This window comes from Somniosus microcephalus, chromosome 8 (assembly GCF_052327205.1).
Source record: "Somniosus microcephalus isolate GS21.2 chromosome 8, FLI_Smic_1.0, whole genome shotgun sequence".
NCBI classification, from domain to species: Eukaryota; Metazoa; Chordata; class Chondrichthyes; order Squaliformes; family Somniosidae; genus Somniosus; species Somniosus microcephalus.
The window spans coordinates 261,894,212-261,919,074 of record NC_140994.1 but is presented as its reverse complement, the minus strand read 5'-3'; the positions used below and the strand labels follow the sequence as shown (position 1 = coordinate 261,919,074).

General features: G+C 49.8%; 1 protein-coding gene across 3 annotated transcripts in view; it reads right to left on the bottom strand.

Moving 5' to 3' along the window:
- Positions 1-1,305: 1,305 nt before the first annotated feature.
- Positions 1,306-24,863, bottom strand: part of anxa6 (annexin A6) — a 196,547-nt gene continuing 172,989 nt past the window's right edge. For all 3 annotated transcript variants that reach the window (XM_085996006.1, XM_085996007.1, XM_085996005.1), the window contains exons 21-25: positions 15,634-15,727; positions 14,588-14,683; positions 12,922-12,980; positions 5,646-5,772; positions 1,306-3,871 (exon numbers count right to left, since the gene is read on the bottom strand). In XM_085996006.1, the coding sequence (XP_085852132.1) occupies positions 3,816-3,871; positions 5,646-5,772; positions 12,922-12,980; positions 14,588-14,683; positions 15,634-15,727 (432 nt within the window). In that variant the 3' untranslated portion in view covers positions 1,306-3,815. The remainder of the gene's footprint in view (positions 3,872-5,645; positions 5,773-12,921; positions 12,981-14,587; positions 14,684-15,633; positions 15,728-24,863) is intronic.

The following is a 24,863-nucleotide window of genomic DNA, read 5'->3' as shown; positions in this document are numbered from 1 at the left end:
CCCCAATCCCATGAGCCCTAATTTTGTTTAATAACCTCTTGTGTGGCACCTTATCGAATGCCTTCTGAAAATCCAAATACACCACATCCACTGGTTCACCCTTATCTATTCTGCTAGTTACAACCTCAAAAAACTCCAACAGATTTGTCAAACATGATTTCCCTTTCATTATAGGATTGAGTGGAGTCAACAAGGATTTATTATTTTCTAAGTGCCCTGTTACCATGTCCTTAATAATAGATTCTAGTATTTTCCCTAACTGGTCTGTAGTTCCCCGTTTTCTCTCTCCCTCCTTTCTTAAATAGTGGGGTTACATTTGTTACCTTCCAATCCGTGGGAACCGTTCTAGGATCAATGGAATTGTGGAAAATGACAACCAATGCATCCACTATCTCTATAGCCACCTCTTTCAAAACCCTAGGATGTAGGCCATCAGGTCCAGGGGATTTATTGGCTTTCAGTCCCATTAATTTCTCCAGTACTATTTTTTTACTAATATTAATTTCTTTCAGTGCCTCATTCTCACTAGAACTTTGGTTGTCCACTATTTCCGGGAGGTTTTTTGCATCTTCTTCCGTGAAGACAGACACAAAGTATTTGTTTCATTTCTCTGCCATTTCCTTATTCCCCATTATAATTTCTCCTGTCTCAGCCTGTAAGGGACCCACATTTACTTTCGCTAATCTTTTCCTTTTTACAGTTTGGTTTTATACTTGAGTCGCACTCTGGAGGCTTGAGCACAAAATCTAGGCTGACACCAATGTTCCCGTTACGGGGCCGCGCAGCCCATTCAAAATATTGCGCGCATGCGCGATTCTTCCCATTGAAAAGCCGACGAGCCGGCTGTGCGGGAGGTCCAGGGAGCTAAAAGGGAACTTTGGCTGACACTCCAAGTGCCAGTACTGAGGGAGTGCTGCACTGCCGGAGGTGCCATCTTTCAGAAGAGACGTTAAACCGAGGCCTCATCTGCCCTCTCGGGTGTACGTAAAAGATTCCACAGCCACTTTGAAGCCAATTTGCGCACAGCAAGGTCCCACAAACAGCAATGTAATAATGACCAGATAATCTGTTTTTGTTAATCAGTGATATTTGGTAGAGAGATAAATATTGGTCCCAGGACACTGAGGAGAACTCACCTGCTCTTCTTCAAGTAGTGGCCGTGGGATCTTTCACATCCACCCGAGAAGGCAGACGGGGCCTCGGTTTAACGTCACATCCGAAAGACGGCGCCTCCGATAAAGGACCTAAAAGCCGTTTTTTAATTTGTTGACTTCACAAAGAGCAAAAAGAAAAGCACGAGAAAAGTGGATCTCCACAAGTTTATTGTCATTTTTTTAATATAAATAAGGCAAGCTGATTGGTAGCGCGGGGAGGGTTAGGAAGAACTCTGAGAGTGTGAGGGAGAGAATCGTGGCTGAGCTTGGCAAATGTTGGACCAGCGGGAACGCACCGTGCCCTAGGTAGTGGTGCTCAGTGATGAGACGCTAATCCCAAGTCAGGACTGGAATGAAGTTCGTCGTTCTTGGAGATAATGGGGGTGTAATCGGTCTTGAGGGGTGGTGGTTCCCAACTCTGGTTTGGGCGTCTTCATCACAAGAACCCCCGCCTCCAACTGCCCCTCCCAGTAAAACCTCCGTTTCCCCCCTCTCCAATATTTTTGTAGCTTAGAGATGAAAGTGCTCAAAGAAATTGAATCAAACTCCAAATTGTTTTTAAAGATTTTTCTCCAGGTTTTTTTGCTCCCAGCAGTGTCCAAGGAGATTAATCTTCAATTCCTGGAGACTCCAGGCCAATCCTGGATGACATGAATCGGTCATTCATGAAAGACTTATGAAATAATACTGAGCGGCCTACGGGTGGCGCTGTCCAGGGAGAGTATAAATACTCGATATAGGCCCAGCTTGCTCAGGACATTCTTAACAGGAACTAGTGAAGGACACAACTAGACCTCCATGTTGTAAAACAGTTAATTAAAGCTTTATTTAACGCTTAGACCAAGTGCCTAGTAGTTTTCTTACGTCACTGGAGGGTTGGTGATTCACCTTTCAGGAGGGGTAGCGCAAGACAGGCGACAGCGAATCGACGCCTCGTTTTACACCCCTCCCGATTTTAACCTCCATCGTGGCTGCCGATTGGCTATCGTCCAAAGGCCGATTCCTTCCCCCCTCGGCGTATCTGAACTGATGGACCGGCCTTCGTCCCCTGCTGTTGTCACTCACTCACAGTTTCTGTTAGCTTCTATCTATTAGTAGCTTACACTAGACTAGTGCTGATGGGGGGAGGTGGGGTGGGCGGGGTGGCGGGGGAGGGATGAGCAGAAATGACGTCGCCCTGTGTAACGAGCCAATCGCACATGGAGTTTACCTCCCCGGGCCCACCCTTTGCCCGAGAGGGTTGGCGGGCTCCAAGGATCCCACAATACGTCCGAGTTGTCCAATCCGCGGAACTCGTTACACAGCCCAGGGGGCCCCCTGCTGCCCGTGTTTGAGGCCTTGAATTTAAGGCCTCTGGAATATCGCTGGAGCTTGAATTAGAGAGAAGGGTGAGAGGGGAAATACAATGGAGTTTAATGGAATTCACTCTCTGTGGCCAACGCCCGGGGCAAGAGATGAGGAATCCCGCTCCTGTCGACTTGGAGATTCCCAATTCCTACAATAAGACACGGGTGGGATGATAAGTATGGATTGCACAAAGACTCGACATTCTAATGATTTTTTTTTGCAAAGGAATTTTGTTGCTCATGTTGGCCTTTATTGTGGATATTTTCACCGCGGTTTGAGACGCGGGGGCCAGGCAGAGAATAGTCCCGTCAATGTTGAAATCGGATTTCTATCCCTTCGTCTTCAGGAGTTAGAAATCACAATGTGGAAGGCTTCCAATGAAGGTGCACTGAAGCAGGTCGTTTTGCGTTTCGACCTGGCCTTCAGACAGATGTGTGAAAGTGCTGCGTGAGGAGGGGATAGTGTGGGGTGGCGGGAAACAGTGGATGCAAAGCAACGCTGGAAACTTGGGAGCCAAAGGGCACAGTCAAAGCGAGAGGTCCTTGACGACAGGGACGGAGGCGGCAAGGTGGAGAGACTTGGAGGGCAGAAACGCGGAGGCTGAGAGCCCAGCTATCGGTGGTGCAGTGGGAGCAGCGGGGGGGGGGGTGGGGGGTGGCGGGCGAAGGAAGGGGCCTACTCGGGGACGCCCAACTGGAGGAGGTACAGGTAGGGTGCGGAGGCGTTTCGAAAGCTAGGCCGGGAATCTCGACACCAATCCACTGGGAGAAGGGCGGGAGCTTGGAGGGGCCGGGAGTGCAGGACTTTGCGCGGCTGAGGTCGCAGGCTGGGTCGGCCCCCTGAATGAGGGGGGGCGGGCTGTCGAGGGTCAAGGCAGGGAGACCTCCCAGTGTGAGAAACCGTGTCACAATTGTGTAGCTGAACCATGAAGCCACAAAGCAGTTTAGCCCAGGGCTCGATACTGACTAACGAAATGTGGAGACTGGGTGATTGTGAAGTTATGGAAGGTGTTTTGCTATAGGCTCCTGTAACTCAAACCACTCGGACGACTAGCTGTGATGCATAAGGGGCATAAGGGACTGTCACGCTCTGCTCCCAGCTCAGAGCTTTGATAGACACAAACAGCGGGTGGGGCGGCGCAGAATGAACGGCGGGGGGGGGGGTTGACAATCCCTTCCCCCGCACCCCCCCACCCCCCGCCCGCGTTGGTGTCTAGTGAAGCCCTGCGTCGGCAGGGGAGCCTAACGACCTCCGCCCTCGTATCTCTCCAAAGGTAGAAGACAACAGCAACGTGGTCCAAGAGGATGACATTCTCTAGTCCTCACCGCCGCACAGCGCCAGTAGGACCTTGTTGTAGTCCCCCGAAGAGTCTCCCTAAAAACAAAACACAAAGTTAACTTTTTTTTCCCCAGTTGTCTATTGTGGAGGTTCATGCAATCTAGACAGAGATCAACCTACAACACGGAGGGAGGCCATTCGGCCCACCGTGCCTGTGCCGGCTCTTTGAAAGAGCTCTCCAATTAGTCCTACTTCCCCTCCGCTCTTTCCCCACAGCCCTGCAACTGTTTTCCTTTTCCAGTATTTCTCCAATTCCCTTTTGAAAGTTACTATTGAATCTGCTTCCACCGCCCTTTCAGGCAGCGCGTTCCAGATCACAACTCGCTGTGTAAAACAATTCCTCCCCATCTCCCCTCTGGTTCTTTTCCCAATTATCTTAAATCTGTGTCCTCTGGTTACCGACCCTCCTGCCACTGGAAACAGTTTCCCCTTATTTACTCTATCAAAACCCTTCAAGATTTTGAAAACCTCAATCAAATCTCCCCTGAACCTTCTCTGCTCTGAGGAGACAATCCCAGCTTCTCCAGTCTCTCCAGCTATTGGCGCCAAGCTCCCACTGCAATCTCATACGGTGCGTCTGTTCCAGGAGTGGGTGGGAATGATACCTGTCCTAGCAGTACTTGTAATGAGTAACTTTATACCGGATCCCTTTGCAGTTTAACACGTCTGGAAACTTTAACTAGGCTACAGTAGGGCAGAGAGGAATTACCATTCAATCACATTAACGCGCTCTTTGCAGATATCTCCAGGAGCATTTTACTACCTCACAGTTTGTTCATCTTTTGTTCCTGGTCCAGTAACGCTTCAAATTTAAAATTCTCAGCCTTGTTTTCAAATCCCTCCATGGCCTCGTCCTTTCCCTATCTCTGTAACCTCCTCCAGCCCTACAACCCTCTGAGATCTCTGCGCTCCTCCAATTCTGACTTCTCGTGCATGCCTCACTTACTTCGCTCCACCATTGGTGGCCGTGCCTTCAGCTGCCTAGGCCCTAAGCTCTGGGATTCCCTCCCTAAACTTCTCCGCCTCGCTACCTCTCTTTCTTCCTTTTAAGACGCTCCTTGAAACCTACCTCTCTGAGCAAACTTTTGGTCACCTGCCCGAACATCTCCTTATGTGGCTCGGTGTCAAATGTTGACATGGAGCGATTGGGACACGAGGATGATCATTTTAAAATCGAGGCATTAGTGGACCAGGATCCAATGTCAGCGGAGCACAAGGAGTGATGGGCGAAACCCAATCTTACTCTGGTCCGTATGACTCAGATACTCACTGGATGTTCTCCCAGGGCTGTGAGGGGAGCTTAGAACATAAGAACAGAAGAAATAGGAGCAGGAGTAGACCATTCGGCCCCTCGAGCCTGCTCCGCCATTCAATAAGATCATGGCTGATCTTCTGCCTCAACTCCAGTCACCGGGCCTATCGCCTTATCCCTTGATGCCCTTACTAGTCAGAAATCTATCGACTTCTTCTGTTTTGAATATACCCAATGACTGAGCCTCCACAGCCCTCTGGGGTAGAGAATTCCAAAGATTTACCACCCTCTGTGTGAAGAAATGTCTTCTCATCTCAGTCCTGAATGGCCTACCCGTTATCCTGAGGCTGTGGCCCCTGGTTCTAGACTCCCCAGCCAAGGGAAACATTCTCCCAGCATCCACCCTATCAAGCCCTGTAATAATTTTGTATGCTTCAATGAGAGCCCCTCTCATTCTTCTGAATTCAAGAGAATACAGGCCTGGTTTACTCAATCTCTTCTTCACTCTGACACCCCTGAAGTGGAGTTAATGTTTGACAGTTCCTCTTAAGCACTTGCCTCTATAAAGGAGTAGAGACACACGTCGTACATCTGCTTGAACTCGTGCCGGATGTTGAAGAGATCTATTTCGCTCCTGGACACCATGATCCTGATCAGAGTCCTGTCATCTGTCCCTGCACCCTGGGAAAACCAGGCAAGAGCTTCGGAGTTAATACCAAAGATACAAGAAGAACAAATCTACCGCCTGTTAGAAGCTAATTAAACAAAACTAGATGTTCTCTGGCACCGCTAATGGTAAGTTGGAGGATATGTTGGGAGCGATACGGCATGTTAGACACGCTGTATTATTCTGCTGTGAGAGGTACGTGATTAATGTGGCCTGTCACTTTAAGGCCACAATGTCTGATTGCGGAGGTTGCCGAGACAGATAGGAGAGAAAGTCTTGGAGGCATCTGTCGATGGGGGAATGAGGAATTTGAAGGTGATGCACTGATTGAAGCCATCAGAGGCTGGCAAGGCTGGGGGTGATAGGTGAGCGAGATTTTGTGTGGTTTAGGATGTGGGCGGTGGAGATTGGGATGAGCTGATGTAGGATGGAGATTGGGATGAGTTGATGTAGGATGGAGATTGGGATGAGTTGATGTAGGATGGAGATTGGGATGAGTTGATGTAGGATGGAGATTGGGATGAATTGATGTAGGATGGAGATTGGGATGAGTTGATGTAGGGATGGAGATTGGGATGAGTTGATGTAGGATGGAGATTGGGATGAATTGATGTAGGATGAAGATTGGGATGAGTTGATGAAGGATGGAGATTGGGATGAGTTGATGTAGGATGGAGATTGGGATGAATTGATGTAGGATGGAGATTGGGATGAGCTGATGTAGGATGGAGATTGGGATGAGTTGATGTAGGATGGAGATTGGGATGAATTGATGTAGGATGGAGATTGGGATGAGTTGATGTAGGGATGGAGATTGGGATGAGTTGATGTAGGATGGAGATTGGGATGAATTGATGTAGGATGGAGATTGGGATGAGTTGATGAAGGATGGAGATTGGGATGAGCTGATGTAGGATGGAGATTGGGATGAGTTGATGTAGGGTGGGGATTGTGATGAGTTGATGCAGGATGGAGATTGGGATGAGTTGATGTAGGATGGAGATTGGGATGAGTTGATGTAGGATGGAGATTGGGATGAGTTGATGTAGGATGGAGATTGGGATGAGCTGATGTAGGGTGGGGATTGGGATGAGTTGATGTAGGATGGAGATTGGGATGAGCTGATGTAGGGTGGGGATTGTGATGAATTGATGTAGGGATGGAGATTGGGATGAGTTGATGTAGGATGGAGATTGGGATGAATTGATGTAAGGATGGGGATTGGGATGAGTTGATGTAGGATGGAGATTGGGATGAGTTGATGTAGGATGGAGATTGGGATGAGCTGATGTAGGGTGGAGATTGGGATGAGTTGATGTAGGATGGAGATTGGGATGAGCTGATGTAGGGTGGGGATTGTGATAAATTGATGTAGGGATGGAGATTGGGATGAGTTCATGTTGGATGGAGATTGGGATGAATTGATGTAGGGATGGGGATTGGGATGAGTTGATGTAGGATGGAGATTGGGATGAGTTGATGTAGGATGGAGATTGGGATGAGTTGATGTAGGATGGAGATTGGGATGAGTTGATGTAGGGATGGAGATTGGGATGAGTTGATGTAGGATGGAGATTGGGATGAATTGATGTAGGGATGGGGATTGGGATGAGTTGATGTAGGATGGGGATTGGGATGAGTTGATGTAGGATGGAGATTGGGATGAGTTGATGTAGGATGGAGATTGGGATGAGTTGATGTAGGATGGAGATTGGGATGAGTTGATGTAGGATGGAGATTGGGATGAGTTGATGTAGGATGGAGATTGGGATGAGTTGATGTAGGATGGAGATTGGGATGAGTTGATGTAGGATGGAGATTGGGAGGAGCTAATGTAGGATGGAGATTGGGATGAATTGATGTCGGGATGGAGATTGGGATGAGCTGATGTAGGATGGAGATTGGGATGAATTGATGTAGGGATGGAGATTGGGATGAGCTGATGTAGGATGGAGATTGGGATGAGTTGATGTAGGGTGGGGATTGTGATGAGTTGATGTAGGATGGAGATTGGGATGAGTTGATGTAGGATGGAGATTGGGATGAGTTGATGTAGGATGGAGATTGGGATGAGTTGATGTAGGATGGAGATTGGGATGAATTGATGTAGGATGGAGATTGGGATGAGTTGATGTAGGGATGGAGATTGGGATGAGTTGATGTAGGATGGAGATTGGGATGAATTGATGTAGGATGGAGATTGGGATGAGTTGATGAAGGATGGAGATTGGGATGAGTTGATGTAGGTTGGAGATTGGGATGAATTGATGTAGGATGGAGATTGCGATGAGCTTATGTAGGATGGAGATTGGGATGAGTTGATGTAGGATGGAGATTGGGATGAATTGATGTAGGATGGAGATTGGGATGAGTTGATGTAGGGATGGAGATTGGATGAGTTGATGTAGGATGGAGATTGGGATGAATTGATGTAGGATGGAGATTGGGATGAGTTGATGAAGGAGGGAGATTGGGATGAGTTGATGTAGGATGGAGATTGGGATGAATTGATGTAGGATGGAGATTGGGATGAGTTGATGTAGGATGGAGATTGGGATGAATTGATGTAGGATGGAGATTGGGATGAATTGATGTAGGATGGAGATTGGGATGAATTGATGTAGGATGGGGATTGGAATGCGTTGATGTAGGATGGAGATTGGGATGAGTTGATGTAGGATGGAGATTGGGATGAATTGATGTAGGATGGAGATTAGGATGAATTGATGTAGGATGGAGATTGGGATGAGTTGATGTAGGGATGGAGATTGGGATGACTTGATGTAGGATGGAGATTGGGATGAATTGATGTAGGATGGAAATTGGGATGAGTTGATGTAGGATGGAGATTGGGATGAATTGATGTAGGATGGAGATTGGGATGAATTGATGTAGGATGGGGATTGGGATGAGTTGATGTAGGATGGAGATTGGGATGAGTTGATGTAGGATGGAGATTGGGATGAGTTGATGTAGGGTGGAGATTGGGATGAGCTGATGTAGGATGGAGATTGGGATGAGTTGCTGTAAGGTGGAGATTGGGATGAATTGATGTTGGATGGAGATTGGGATGAGTTGATGTAGGATGGAGATTAGGATGAGTTGATGTAGGATGGAGATTGGGATGAGTTGAAGTAGGATGGAGATTGGGATGAGTTGATGTAGGATGGAGATTGGGATGAGTTGATGTAGGATGGGGATTGGGATGGGCTGATGTAGGATGGAGATTGGGATGAGTTGATGTAGGATGGAGATTGGGATGAGTTGATGTAGGATGGAGATTGGGATGAGTTGATGTAGGATGGAGATTGGGATGAGTTGATGTAGGATGGAGATTGGGATGAGTTGATGTAGGGATGGAGATTGGGATGAGTTGATGTAGGATGGAGATTGGGATGAATTGATGCAGGATGGGGATTGGGATGAATTGATGTAGGGATGTAGATTGGGATGAGTTGATGTAGGATGGAGATTGGGATGAATTGATGTAGGATGGAGATTGGGATGAGTTGATGTGGGATGGAGATTGGGATGAGTTGATGTGGGGATGGAGATTGGGATGAGTTGATGTAGGATGGAGATTGGGATGAGTTGATGTAGGATGGAGATTGGGATGAATTGATGCAGGATGGAGATTGGGATGAATTGATGTAGGATGGAGATTGGGATGAGTTGATGTAGGGATGGAGATTGGATGAGTTGATGTAGGATGGAGATTGGGATGAATTGATGTAGGATGGAGATTGGGATGAGTTGATGAAGGAGGGAGATTGGGATGAGTTGATGTAGGATGGAGATTGGGATGAATTGATGTAGGATGGAGATTGGGATGAGTTGATGTAGGATGGAGATTGGGATGAATTGATGTAGGATGGAGATTGGGATGAATTGATGTAGGATGGAGATTGGGATGAATTGATGTAGGATGGGGATTGGAATGCGTTGATGTAGGATGGAGATTGGGATGAGTTGATGTAGGATGGAGATTGGGATGAATTGATGTAGGATGGAGATTAGGATGAATTGATGTAGGATGGAGATTGGGATGAGTTGATGTAGGGATGGAGATTGGGATGACTTGATGTAGGATGGAGATTGGGATGAATTGATGTAGGATGGAAATTGGGATGAGTTGATGTAGGATGGAGATTGGGATGAATTGATGTAGGATGGAGATTGGGATGAATTGATGTAGGATGGGGATTGGGATGAGTTGATGTAGGATGGAGATTGGGATGAGTTGATGTAGGATGGAGATTGGGATGAGTTGATGTAGGGTGGAGATTGGGATGAGCTGATGTAGGATGGAGATTGGGATGAGTTGCTGTAAGGTGGAGATTGGGATGAATTGATGTTGGATGGAGATTGGGATGAGTTGATGTAGGATGGAGATTAGGATGAGTTGATGTAGGATGGAGATTGGGATGAGTTGAAGTAGGATGGAGATTGGGATGAGTTGATGTAGGATGGAGATTGGGATGAGTTGATGTAGGATGGGGATTGGGATGGGCTGATGTAGGATGGAGATTGGGATGAGTTGATGTAGGATGGAGATTGGGATGAGTTGATGTAGGATGGAGATTGGGATGAGTTGATGTAGGATGGAGATTGGGATGAGTTGATGTAGGATGGAGATTGGGATGAGTTGATGTAGGGATGGAGATTGGGATGAGTTGATGTAGGATGGAGATTGGGATGAATTGATGCAGGATGGGGATTGGGATGAATTGATGTAGGGATGTAGATTGGGATGAGTTGATGTAGGATGGAGATTGGGATGAATTGATGTAGGATGGAGATTGGGATGAGTTGATGTGGGGATGGAGATTGGGATGAGTTGATGTAGGATGGAGATTGGGATGAGTTGATGTAGGATGGAGATTGGGATGAATTGATGCAGGATGGAGATTGGGATGAATTGATGCAGGATGGAGATTGGGATGAGCTGATGTTGGGATGGAGATTGAGATGAGCTGATCTAGGGATGGAGATTGGGATGAGTTGATGTAGGGATGGAGATTGGGATGAGTTGATGTAAGATGGAGATTGGGATGAGTTGATGTAGGGTGGGGATTGGGATGAGCTGATGTAGAATGGAGATTGGGATGAGTTGATGTAGGGATGGAGATTGGGATGAGTTGATGTAGGATGGAGATTGGGATGTGTTGATGTAGGGTGGAGATTGGGATGAGTTGATGTAGGATGGAGATTGGGATGAGTTGATGTAGGATGGAGATTGGGATGAGTTGATGTAGGATGGAGATTGGGATGAGCTGATGTAGGATGGAGATTGGGATGAGCTGATGTAGGGATGGAGATTGGGATGAGCTGATGTAGAATGGAGATTGGGATGAGTTGATGTAGGATGGAGATTGGGATGAATTGATGCAGGATGGAGATTGGGATGAATTGATGCAGGATGGAGATTGGGATGAGCTGATGTTGGGATGGAGATTGAGATGAGCTGATCTAGGGATGGAGATTGGGATGAGTTGATGTAGGGATGGAGATTGGGATGAGTTGATGTAAGATGGAGATTGGGATGAGTTGATGTAGGGTGGGGATTGGGATGAGCTGATGTAGAATGGAGATTGGGATGAGTTGATGTAGGGATGGAGATTGGGATGAGTTGATGTAGGATGGAGATTGGGATGAGTTGATGTAGGGTGGAGATTGGGATGAGTTGATGTAGGATGGAGATTGGGATGAGTTGATGTAGGATGGAGATTGGGATGAGTTGATGTAGGATGGAGATTGGGATGAGCTGATGTAGGATGGAGATTGGGATGAGCTGATGTAGGGATGGAGATTGGGATGAGCTGATGTAGAATGGAGATTGGGATGAGTTGATGTAGGATGGAGATTGGGATGAGTTGATGTAGGATGGAGATTGGGATGAGCTGATGTAGGATGGAGATTGGGATGAGTTGATGTAGGATGGAGATTGGGATGAGCTGATGTAGGATGGAGATTGGGATGAGCTGATGTAGGGATGGAGATTGGGATGAGCTGATGTAGAATGGAGATTGGGATGAGTTGATGTAGGATGGAGATTGGGATGAGTTGATGTAGGATGGAGATTGGGATGAGCTGATGTAGGATGGAGATTGGGATGAGTTGATGTAGGGTGGAGATTGGGGTGTGTTGATGTAGGGTGGGATTGGGAGGTCAATGCAGAGAACGTTTGAAAAGTTGAGAGTTTCAGCCGCTGGGAGCTGATGTAGGAACTGATTCAGGCAATATTTTGTGGGTGAATGTCAGTGGGCTTGGTGAGGTGTGAGGCCCAGCTCAGGATCGAGCACGAACCACCCCCCGCCCACCAAGGTCAAACACTGTGAGTCATCCGGGAAGACGGAGATGGAATCAGGGACTCGTGTGGAGTTTCAGATGGTGCTGAGGAGAATGTTTTCCAATTTCCCAAGCTGTTCTAAGGGCTATGGCCGTTCATCCAATCAAAAGAGTAAAACCCAGTTAGCACTGCATTGGAAAGCCAAGCTCCCGGCACACCAACCCCAGCCGGCAACATCACCGGCTCTCTACTTCCTGTTAAATCATGTGAATTCTCAACAACACTCAAGAAGCTCGACACCATACAGGTCAAAGCAGTCTGCTTGATCGGCAGCCCATCCACCACCTTAAACATTCGCTCCCTCCACCACCGGCGCACCGTGGCTGCAGTGTGTACCATCTACAAGATGCACTGCAGCAACTCGCCAAGGCTTCTTCGGCAGCACCTCCCAAACCCGCGACCTCTACCACCTAGAAGGACAAGGGCAGCAGGCGCATGGGAACACCACCACCTCCAAGTTCCCCTCCAAGTCACACACCATCCTGACTTGGAAATATATCGGCCGTTCCTTCATCGTCGCTGGGTCAAAATCCTGGAGCTCGCTCCCTAACAGCACTGTGGGAGCACCTTCACCACACGGACTGCAGCGGTTCAAGAAGGCGGCTCACCACCACCTTCTCAAGGGCAATTAGGGATGGGCAATAAATGCCGGCCTTGCCCAGCGATGCCCACATCCCAAGAATGGGTTTTTTAAAGTCACAAGTATAATTCTTCTCCAAGTTTTAGAAAACAAGAAATAAGCAGGTGTGGAATAAACGCATCAGATTGCAAGTATTTTATCTACAAATGAGATTAATCAACTATCATAAATTACCTTCATTGACTTGTAGAGCCGCTCGGCAAAGAACGATGGCTTGTTCTTGATGGAACGAACTAGGGGAGGAGACAGAAACGGGTCATACCATGCTGTGCAGCAACAACAACCTGCATTTATATAGCGCCTTTAACGTAGTAACATTTCCCACCACGCTTCACAGGAGCGTTACCAAACAAAATTTGAATTTATCTCGTTAAATGCGAATTATGAAAGGGCGGTGGAAACAGATTCAATAGGAGCCTTCAAAGGGGAATTGGATAAAAGCTTGAAGGAGAAAAAATTGCAGGGATATGGGGAGAGAGCGGGAGGAGTGGGACTGACTGGATTGCTCTTCACAAGAGCTGACACGAAATCGATGGGCCGAATGGCCTCCACCTCTGTTGTACTACTCTATGATTCTATGGCAGGTCATTGTTCCATAAGGAGATATTAGGGCAGGTGACCAAAAGCTTGGCCAAAGAGGTCGGTTTTTTAAGGAGTGTCTTAAAGGTGGAGAGGTTTAGGGAGGGGATTCCAGGGCTCAGGGCCCAGGCAGCTGAAGGCACGGCCGCCCATGGTGGAGATGAGCACCCTCTTGGGTCAAGCTTTATTTACACGGCACCCAATCGCAGCTCAAATACTTCACAAAACAGGCATGCAGTGCTACGTGGCAAAACACAGCAGCCAGGCGGCACCCCAAAACATCGCCGAAAGGTAGGACCAATTCACGCACAGCAAGATCCCACAAAGAGCAAATAAGTTTTTGGTGTTGGTTGAGGGAGTAGTTTTGGCCGGATTGACAATCTACTCTTCTTCCACGAGTGCCGCTGGATCTTTAACGTTCACCTGAAGAGACAAGCAAGGCATCGGTTTAACGCCGTCCAACACGCCTCAGTGCCGTACTGGAGTGACGGTAGGTTATGTGCTCAAGCCCTGGAATGGGGCTCGAACCCACAACCTTCTGACTCGACAGTGCTACCCACTGAGCCACGGCTGACACCACACCAGAGATCAAAAGCTGAGCAAGCCGACCCGCCTCTGGATCATTCGTTTATCAACCGCAATGTTTCAGGAAAGCATTCTAGCTAAAAAAAAAATTGGTAACACACAGGGGCCCGGAAATTCAGCAGGCGTAACCCTGGAACTACGGCGTGTGTGTGTGTGCGTGTTCATGCTCATGTGTGCAGGCGTGTGCATACGTGTGTTTGTGCGTGTGTGTGCTTGTGCGAGTGGGGGGAGCGGAGTGGGGGGGAGGAGTGGGGGGCGGAGTGGGGGGGGCGAAGTGGGGGAGAGGAGTGGGGGGCGGAGTGGGGGGGGGCGAAGTGGGGGAGGAGGAGTGGGGGGGAGGAGTGGGGGGCGGAGTGGGGGGGCGAAGTGGGGGAGGAGGAGTTGGGGGGGAGGAGTGGGGGGGAGGAGTGGGGGGGAGGAGTGGGGGGAGCGGAGTGAGGGTGCGGAGTGAGGGGGGAGCGCAGTGGGGGTGGCGGAGTGGGGGGCAGAGTGGGGGGACAGGGTGTGGGCGGGGATGACTTTAGTACTAGCTCCCCCCTGACTCCTGCGAGCAGTGACAGCTCTCCAGTCCCTGGAAGGCTGTTGGTGTTTAGTTGAATATCACGGTGACAGCCATTCTGTGCGTGTGTGTACCGCACACAGATTATTTAGTTTGGAATGAGGCGCCTGGACTCACCGATCGCCATTAATGCATTCTTCAGGTCTCCAGAAATATCGTTCTTGATGGTCTGTTCGATATCTCTGTTGGTTAGTTTAATGTAATCCTGGAAAACTGCAAGAAGAACCAGCCCGTAAATCATCGCCTGACACCCAGCAGTGTGATCGGTCAACACAAACATGCATTTACACCCCCCCGTTAACACGATAAAGCATCGCAACGGGCTTTAACAACAACAACAACAACTTGTATTTATATAGCGCCTTTAATGTAGTAAAACGTCCCAAGGCGCTTCACAGGAGCAATTATCAGACAAAATTTGACACCGAGCCACATAAGGAGACATTCGGACAGGTGACCAAAATCTTGGTTAAACAGGTAGGTTTTAAGGAGCGTCTTAAAGGAGGAGAGTGAGGTGGAGAGGTTTAGGGAGGGAATTCCAGAGCTTAGGGCCCAGGCAGCTAAAGGCACGGCCGCCAATGGTGGAGCGATGAAAATTGGGGGTGCACAAGAGGTCAGAATTGGAGGAACGCAGAGATCTCAGGAGGGTTGTAGGGGCTGGAGGAGGTTACTGAGATAGGGAGGAGGTGCGAGGCCATGGAGGGATTGGAAATCCAGTGATGAGCGAAGGGTTAGGGGAGGTGACCAAAGACGAAGAGGTAGGTGTTGAGGAGTGTTCTCTGGGAGAAGAGAGGGGCTTAGGGAGAGCCTGCCAAACTGTGGCCAGGACTCCAGGGATACCCCCCCTGCTCTTCAAAATAGAGCCATGGGATCTTTCACGTCCACCTGAGAGGGCAGACTGGGCCACGGTTTAACATCTGATCCAAAAGACGGCACCTGCGACAGTGCAGCACTCCCTCGGTACTGCACAGGGAGCGTCAGCTTGGATTTTGCGTCCGAGTCTCTGGAGTGAGGCTGTGAACCCACGACCTTGTGACTGAGAAGCTGAGAGAGTGCTGCCCACTGAGCCAAGCCAAGGCTGGTACCTAAGAAGCATGGGGGAGTTGGTGGGAGAATAGAAGGTCAGGAGACAAGTGTCAACAGCAAACTTTGTTCAATCTCACCTCTCCTGAGATGTGGGTAGCTCCTCATACACAGAATGCTGATAAACTTTGACTCCATGGAGCCGGATTCCTCGTCGCTTGCGCTGCACAATTCCTAGTAATCAGAAGGCATTGGAATAAAATTATAAAGTATTTACAGCACAGAAACAGGCCACTCGACCCCACGCGTCCGTGCCGGTGTTTATGCTCTTCACCTCAGCCCGTCACCATATCCTTCTATCCCTTTCTCCCTCGTGTGTTTATCTAGATTCCCCTTAAATGCCTCGATACTATTCACCTCACCCACTCCCTGTGGTAGCGAGTTCCACATTCTCACCACTCTCTGCGTAAAGAAGTTTCCCCTGAATTCCCGATTGGATTTATTAGCGACTCTCTTATATTGATGGTGTCATAAATCTCATCATCGAGAAACTACCTATGAAATAACACTGGACGGCCAGCTGGTGGCGCCGTCCAAGGAGTATAAATACTCGGGCGTTGGCCCCAGCTTGTCAGGGACATTTTGTAAGACAAGGAACTAGTGAAGTACAACTAGACCTCCATGTTCTGAAACAAGTTGATTAAAGCCTTGCTTTATGCTCCAACCAAGTGTGTAGTGAGTTTTATTACGTCAGATGGTTCCCTAGTTCTGGACTCCTTCTTCTCCACGTCTACTCTATCAAACCCTTTCATAATTTTAAAGAACTCTATCAGGTTGCATCTTGGTTTTCTCTTTTCTAGAGAAAAGACTATTTACTTTCCAAGCGCTAAAACTTCCTCGTTGTTTCGATCTGTGGCGGAGTCCGGTAAAGTTTTAAACCAGAGTTTCCTCGGGGCCCGCCGTCGTAACTTCACCGGGAGCGCGACGGGGACGCCTGGTCTGCACGCAGTGCCCAGGACATTCCGAGCCTTTCGTTTATCGTCTCATTCTCCTTTAGGTTAAAGGGTCGCCTTGGTTAAACAAACATAATAAAAAATGGCACAAATATGCCTCAGCTGGAGAATTCTGTCCAATCAGTCCGTAAGGGTGGCCCTGAGCTTCCGGTCGCCTGTCACTTTAATTCTCCGCTCCACTCCCACTCTGACCTCGCCGTCCTCGGCCTCTTACACTGTTCCAATGAAGCTCAACGTAAGCTCGAGGAACAGCACCTCATCTTTCGATTGGGCACTTTACAGCCTTCTAGACTCAACACAGAGTTCAACAATTTCAGACCATAACCTCGGCCTCTATCATTTTTTTCATTTTTTTTCTCTCTCCCACATGGCAGCTGTCGATCATTCTGCCGGTGCCATTTACACCTCATCGAGAGCCATCTTTTGTTTCTTAACTTGTCCCATTACCATCTCCTTTTGCCTCGCACCATCATCCCTTTTGTCTCTTAATCTCTCCTGCCTTCCAGCCTATCACAGACCTTCCCTTTTGTTCTTTCCTCCCCTCCCCCCTCTCCCAGCCCCTACACTCGCTTAAAAACCTGTTCCATCTCCAGCTTTTTTCCAGTTCTGACGAAGGGTCATCGACCTGAAACGTTCACTCTGTTTCTCTCTCCACAGATGTTGCCTGACCTGCTGAGTATTTCCAGCATTTTCTGTTTTTATTACAAATTTAAGGTAATTGGCAAGAGAACCAGAGGGGAGATGAGGAGAATTTTTTTTACACGGCGAGCTGTTGTGATCTGGAACGCGCTGCCTGGAAGGGCGGTGGAAGCAGATTCAATAGTAACTTTCAAAAAGGGAATTGGATAAATACTGGAAAGGGAAACATTTGTAGGGCTATGGGGAAAGTCGGGGAAGGGGGACTAATTGGAGAGGTCTTACAAAGAGCCGGCACAGGCACGATGGGCCAAATGGCCTCATAAGAACATGAGAAATAGGAGCAGGAATAGGCCACTTGGCCCCTCGAGCCTGCTCCGCCATTCAATAAGATCATGGCTGATCTTGGGCTCAAAGCCACTTCCCCGCCCACTCCCCATAACCCTTCACTCCCTTATCTTGCAAAAATTTGTCTATCTCCACCTTAAATGTATTTAATGACCCAGCCTCCACAGCTCTCTGGGGCCTCCTTCTGTGCTGTGTGATTCTACTCTATGATTCATCTCTCAAACAGTCGCACTGTCAAGAAGAGGAATACGAGGTTATGTTTACATTGCGAGCGGTTTCCACACCATTCCGCTGCTCCCAGTGTTCGGAGTTGGCCTTGTTTACATTGTGGGGTGAGGGTGGGGGAGTTGAAATCAGAGCCACGAGCAGCAGGCAGCCGAAGGCGTGCTGACTGGGGCTTTAAAGGTGGATTTGCCCCTAGAGTGGGCTGACCGGGAGCAGGCGCAGGGTAACCCCGCTGGCAATGGTCTGTCATCATCTCCAGGGTCGCAACAGAATCAGACTCTTAATTAAATTTCAATGGGCAGGGCCAGATTTTTTTTCTCTTTGACCGACCGATCAATGGTCTCGGGCCTACAGCAGGCCTCAACTTGGTGCAGCACAGGACGAAAGGCGGCCAGGCGAGGGTTGCTCGCTCTCGGGTCTACTATGGCTAGTGCTTCTGTCAGCTTTCCCCCCCCCTCTGCGCTCTTCCTACGCCCCAAATGCCCCGTCCTACAAACCCTCCAGTCTCACTCTGAGGAAAGAAAGAGAAAGAAAGAAATAAAAAAAGAACTTGCATTTCTATAGCGCCTTTCATGACCTCAGGACATCCGGAAGCGCTTTACAGCCAATGAAACACTTTTGAAGTGGAGCCACTGTTGTAATGTGGGAAACGCGGCAGCCAATTTGCGCACAGCAAGCTCCCACAAACAGCAATGTGATTATGACCAGATAATCTGTTTTAGGTGTTGATTGAGGGATAAATATTGGCCCCAGGACACTGGGGAGAACTCCCCCTGCTCTTCTTCAGAATAGTGGCCATGGGATCTTTTACATCCACCTGAGAGAGCAGACTGGGCCTTGGTTTAACGTCTCATCTGAAAGACGGCACCTCCGGCCGTGCAGCGCTCCCTCAGCACTGCACTGGGAACGTCAGCCTGGATTTATGTGCTCAAGTCTCTGAGAGTGGGTCTTAAAATTAACAATTGATCTAGCATCAATTGCCGTTTGCGGAAGAGAGTTCCAAACTTCTACCACCCTTTGTGTGTAGAAGTGTTTCCTAATTTCACTCCTGAAAGGACCGGCTCTAATTTTTAGACTATTCCTCCTAGTCCCAGATTCCCCAACGAGCGGAAATAGTTTCTCTCTATCTACCCTATCTGTTCCCCTTAATATCTTGAATACTTCGATCAGATCACCCCTTAACCTTCTAAATTCCGACAGTGCGGTGCTCCCTCAGTAGTGACCCTCCGACAGTGCGGCACTCCCTCAGTACTGCCCCTCTGACAGTGTGGCACTCCCTCAGTCCTGCCCATCCGACAGTGCAGCGCTCCCTCAGTACTGCCCCTCCGACAGTGCAGCACTCCCTCAGTCCTGCCCCTCCGACAGTGCAGCACTCCCTCGGTACTGCCCCTCCGACAGTGCAGCGCTCCCGCAGTACTGCCCCTCCGACAGTGAGGCGCTCCATCAGTACTGCCCCTCCGACAGTGAGGCGCTCCCTCAGTACTGCCCCTCCGACAGTGCAGCACTCCCTCAGTCCTGCCCCTCCGACAGTGCAGCACTCCCTCAGTACTGCCCCTCCGGCAGTGCAGCGCTCCCTCAGTACTGCCCCTCCGACAGTGCAGCGCTCCCTCAGTACTGCCCCTCCGACAGTGTAGCGCTCCCTCAGTACTGCCCCTCTGACAGTGCAGCGCTCCCTCAGTACTGCCCCTCTGACAGTGCGGCGCTCCCTCAGTACTGCCCCTCCGACAGTGAGGCGCTCCCTCAGTACTGCCCCTCCAACAGTATGGTGCTCCCTCAGTACTGCCCCTCCGACAGTGCGGCGCTCCCTCAGTACTGCCCCTCCGACAGTGAGGCGCTCCCTCAGTACTGCCTCTCCAACAGTATGGTGCTCCCTCAGTACTGCCCCTCCGACAGTGCGGCGCTCCCTCAGTACTGCCCCTCCGACAGTGCTGCGCTCCCTCAGTACTGCCCCTCCGACAGTGCGGCGCTCCCTCAGTACTGCCCCTCCGACAGTGCAGCACTCCCTCAGTACTGCCCCTCCGACAGTGCAGCGCTCCCTCAGTACTGCCCCTCCGACAGTGCTGCGCTCCCTCAGTACTGCCCCTCCGACAGTGCGGCGCTCCCTCAGTACTGCCTCTCCAACAGTATGGTGCTCCCTCAGTACTGCCCCTCCGACAGTGCAGCGCTCCCTCAGTACTGCCCCTCCGACAGTGCTGCGCTCCCTCAGTACTGCCCCTCCGACAGTGCGGCGCTCCCTCAGTACTGCCCCTCCGACAGTGAGGCGCTCCCTCAGTACTGCCTCTCCAACAGTATGGTGCTCCCTCAGTACTGCCCCTCCGACAGTGCAGCGCTCCCTCAGTACTGCCCCTCCGACAGTGCGGCGCTCCCTCAGTACTGCCCCTCCGACAGTGCGGCGCTCCATCAGCACTGTACAGGGAACGTCAGCCTGGATTATGTGCTCAAGTCCCTGGAGTGGGACTTGAACCCACAACCTGTCGTGCGTGCTGCCCACTGAGCCACGGCTGACAGCTGTGGCTGCTGCCACTTGCCTCCTGGTCTTGTTCATTTTTCTTAAAAATCAGGATCTCCAAAACCTGTGGAGTTCCTTCCCTTCCTTAGTCCACCTTCCACCCACTGACTTCAATTTAATGAAATATCGGGAGTGAGATGCACAAAGTCGAAATGGCCCTCTGTGAGCAAGGTCTCTTGGGTGATGTGACGGCGTTCAGTTCATGGAACTGCTTCCTGTCAAGAAGTTCAGGAGAGGAAGGGAGAAGGAAACTGGAATAAAAATAAATCTTTTAAATTCTAAAAAAAAGCCAACCCGCTCCATTTACTCAAATACTGAAAGCTCGACAGTCAATGAGGGAGTGTGTCAACATTGACACGAAAGTGATGCTTTGCATAGACTTACCAGATAGTCTGATATAAGCTGACATTGTTTGCACCAGGAAAGGAAAAGAAAAGAGATTTCTCTGTCATGTTAGCAAGAATTCATCCGTCTGATAATAGGAACACAGGAATAATCGAACAGCAGGAGACCACAGTCCATCTCGGAACATAGGAATATAGGAACAGGAGGAATCCATTCAGCCCCTCGAGCCTGTTCCACCATTCAATGAGATCACGGCTGATCTGCGACCTAACTCCATATACCCGCCATTGCCCCATATCCCTCAATACCTTTGGTTAACAGAAATCTATGTCAATGACCAGATAATCTGTTTTAGGTGTTGATTGAGGGATAAAGATTGGCCCCAGGACACCGGGGAGAACTCCCCCCTGCTCTTCTTCAGAATAGTGCCGTGGGATCTTTTACATTCATCCGAGAAAGCAGACGGGGCCTCGGTTTAACGTCTCATCTGAAAGACGGCACCTCCGGCAGTGCAGCGCTCCCTCAGCACTGCACAGGGAACATCAGCCTGGATTTATGTGCTCATGTCTCTGAGAGTGGGTCTTAAAATTAACAATTGATCTAGCATCAATTGCCGTTTGCGGAAGAGAGTTCCAAACTTCGACCACCCTTTGTGTGTAGAAGTGTTTCCTAACTTCACTCCTGAAAGGTCTGGCTCTAATTTTTAGACTCTGCCCCGTAGTCCCAGAATCCCCCAACCAGCCCACCCGATGGGAATGGATAACGATTGTCATTTAACCTCGCACTGTGATGGGGCTCTGCTTCTCCACTAGTTGCTTTGCTCGCACATGTCGGGACCTGTCCCACTCCTGATTTCAGTCGGGTTTTGTCAGAGTAAATAAGGAGGAACTGTTTCCAGTGGCAGGAGGGTCGGTAACCAGAGGACACAGATTGAAGATAATTGGCAAATGAACCAGAGGGGGAGATGAGGAGAGTTTTTTTTACGCAGCGAGTTGTTGTGATCTGGAACGCGCTGCCTGAAAGGGCGGTGGAAGCAGATTCAATAGTAACTTTCAAAAGGGAATTGGATAAATACTTGGAAAGGAAAGGGTGCAGGGCTCTGGGGAAAGAGCAGGGGGGAGAGGGACTGATCGGAGAGCTCTTTCAAAGAGCCGGCACAGGCACGATGGGCCGAATGTCCTCCTGCTGTGCTGTATCAGTCTATGAATGCTGCGGGGACAGTCATCAACTCGAGACTGGGCGCTCCCCGAAACAGGGGAGTCACATCGCGGGACTGGGGGACTCATTTCGAATAGGGCCCTTTCGTGCGACCTCTGCCTGCTGGGATACCTCAGCATCCTCACCATCTTCCTTTGCTTCATTGCACCGGATGGCCACAGGGGAGAGGGAACAGTTGACGTAGCCCACAGACCGGAGGCTCAGACACATAGGGGTCGATTTTCAAGCTGTCGGGAAGAAGGCGGGACTTCAACTTTCGGGTTTTAGACCCGCCTGCATCGACGTCCGGCCAATCCGCGCGATTTCCCCTCGATTGACCTTGTTGAGCCCGCCCAGCGGGCTCAGCAGGCCAATTAAGGGCCACCCGGCAACAGGTGACGTTACAGACTGCAATTTCATCTGTCAAGAGTTCTTGACAGATGAAATATCAGTGTTTCACAGCTGTTTGAAGCTGTCAAACACTGACAGTCTGAGTTCTAACCTGAGTCCTTCTACACAGACTCAGTTAGAACTGTCACCGGCAATGAAAGCTGAAGGCTGTCACTTTTGGCAGATCGCAGCCATTCAGCTTTAAGTGCCGGCTGAGTGATGGGCTCCCGATGCCTACAGGAAGAAAGGCTGTAAAGGTAAGTACAGGTAATTTAAACTTCTTTACACACTTTAGACACACCAAACACACTTACCTTTGCACTCATGCACCCATCACTCACCTGAACACTGACATCGCGACCCCTCCAACTCCTTCAACCCGACGGCCCGGCTGCTCTAACCTGGCGTGGTTTGGAGCCGTCGGGAATCCCACACGACACCCCTCAAAATAGGGATTAGGCTAAAAACTGCCTGTTAACTACCTGTTAACAGGCAGTTAATTGGCACTAATCCCTTCCCCCCTCGGGTCGGCGGGTCCCAGTGCGGGGCGGGTACCCGCCGCCCCTGAAACTTGCGTGGGGCGGGGTTTTGGGCGGGATGGTGTCGGGACCCCCCAATTCCCCCCCCCACCACACGCCTGAAACCCCGCCTGACGGCTCCAGGAAAATCGACCCCACAGGGTCCGATAGTCGGTTAAGGGGCCGCGGCTCAAATCCAACAATGGTCCAGGGTCATAGTCTGAGCACAAGGAGCCATTATAACAAAAGAAAGCACTTGCATTCATATTTCACAACCTCAGGATGCCCCAAAGTGCCTTACAGCCAATGAGGTCACTGTTGTAATATAGGAAACACGGCAGCCAGTTTGCACACAGCAAGCTCCCACAGACACCAAGGAGTCGATTTTCCCAGCCCTGGGGAGGCGGGATTGGAGGCGGGATTGCCGGAAAAGGTCAAAATCTGGGGGCGGGTACCCATCCCGCCCCCAACCCGCCTCTGTGCCATCTTCCCAGGAGGCGGGTAGCCGTCCCGCGCCGCGTCCCGTCTCCTGGAGGTAGGAAGGGGATTAGTGCCAATTAACTGCCTGTTAACAGGTAGTTAACAGATAGTTAACAGGCAGTTTTTTGGCTAATCCCTATTTTGAGCCCTGACGTGTGGGCTTCCCGACAGCTCCGAACCTCACCAGGGTCAGCGAGGTGGGCCGTGGGTCTGCGGGGGTCGGAGGGGCCGAAATGTCCGGTGTGCAGGTAAGTGGAGGGTGCAAGTGTGGAGAGGTAAGTGTGTGAGGTGAGTCTAAAGTGTTTTAATAAGATTACTTACCTTTGCGTTCTTCCTCCAGGCTTCATCCCTTTAGGCTGCGGAGCTGCCTCATCTCACCGGCAGAGAAAGCAGAATGGCCGCTGCAGTCTCAAATGCAGCAGCCTTCTGCTTTCTGCGTAGGAAGGCTTTCTAAGTGAGCCTGTGTCCCAGGTCTCAACTTAGAAGACAGATTGTCAGTGCTTCACAGAGCCGTCAAACGATGACAATTCATCTGTCAAAAAGCTCTTGACAGATGAAACGTCACTCGTTGACGTCATCTGTCACTGGCTTTCCCTTAATTGGCCGGCTAACAAGGTCAATCAAGGGAAAATAGTGTGGATTGGCCGGACGTCGATGGAGGTGGGACTAAACCCCGACAAGCAGCAGTCCCACCTCCATCACGTCCCCATTGATAAAATCACCCCCCAAGGATCTGTTTTAGTGATGTGGGTTGAGGGATAACCAAGGAGGTCTCCCCTGTGCTTCGTCAGAATAATGCCATGGAATCTTTTACATCTGCGAGGGCAAACGGGACCTCGGTTTAACACCTGCATCTGAAAGACGGCACCTCTGACAGTGCAGCACTCCCTCAGCACTGCCCTGCAGTGTCAGCCTAGATCATGTGCTCAAGCCTCTGGAGTGGGACTTGAACCCACAGCCTCCTGACTCAGAGGCGAGGGTGCTGCCCACTGAGCCACAGCTGACACCTGGGAGCCTCTTCCTAATCTTCATTTCCCTTTTGCTCGCACGGTTTGTTTATTCAGTTCCGAGTTGGAGGGGTTTTTCTGTAGCCCAATATTTGGACGATGTGGTCAGTCGAGGATGAGGAAAGGACAGAGAACGTAAGACAAGTTAGAGGTCACAAGAAACACTTTAAAGAAAGAAAGGACTGGCATTTCTGTCGCGCCTTTCACGGCCTCAGGATGACCCAAAGCGCTTTACAGCCAATGAAGTACTTACTCCATTCGCTAATATTTTTTGTAACTAACGAACAAATGTGTTCAAAGAAAATGAATTAAAAAAACACGCACCATATTTTTAACGCCCCTCTGATTTTTCTCCTGGTTTGCTCACGGCAGTGTCCCGGAGATTAATCTTTCATCCCAGGGCAATCCCAGAGGGTTGGTAACACCGCCCCCCCCCCCCCACAAACCCCACCGATGCTCCATGCACCAACGAGAGCTGCGTGAGGCTGGCACACTCCCGAGATATATCAAACGGTCACGGGTTAGGAAGTGTGCCCGAGTCGCAGAGTGCCGGGGTATGGAGGAAACAGGTGACATGAATCAGTCATTCATGAAAGAAAGACTTATGAAATAATACTGGGCGGCCTGCGGGTGGCGCTGTCCAGGGAGAGTATAAATACTCGGGCACGGGCCCAGCTTGCGCAGGACATTCTTAACAGGAAC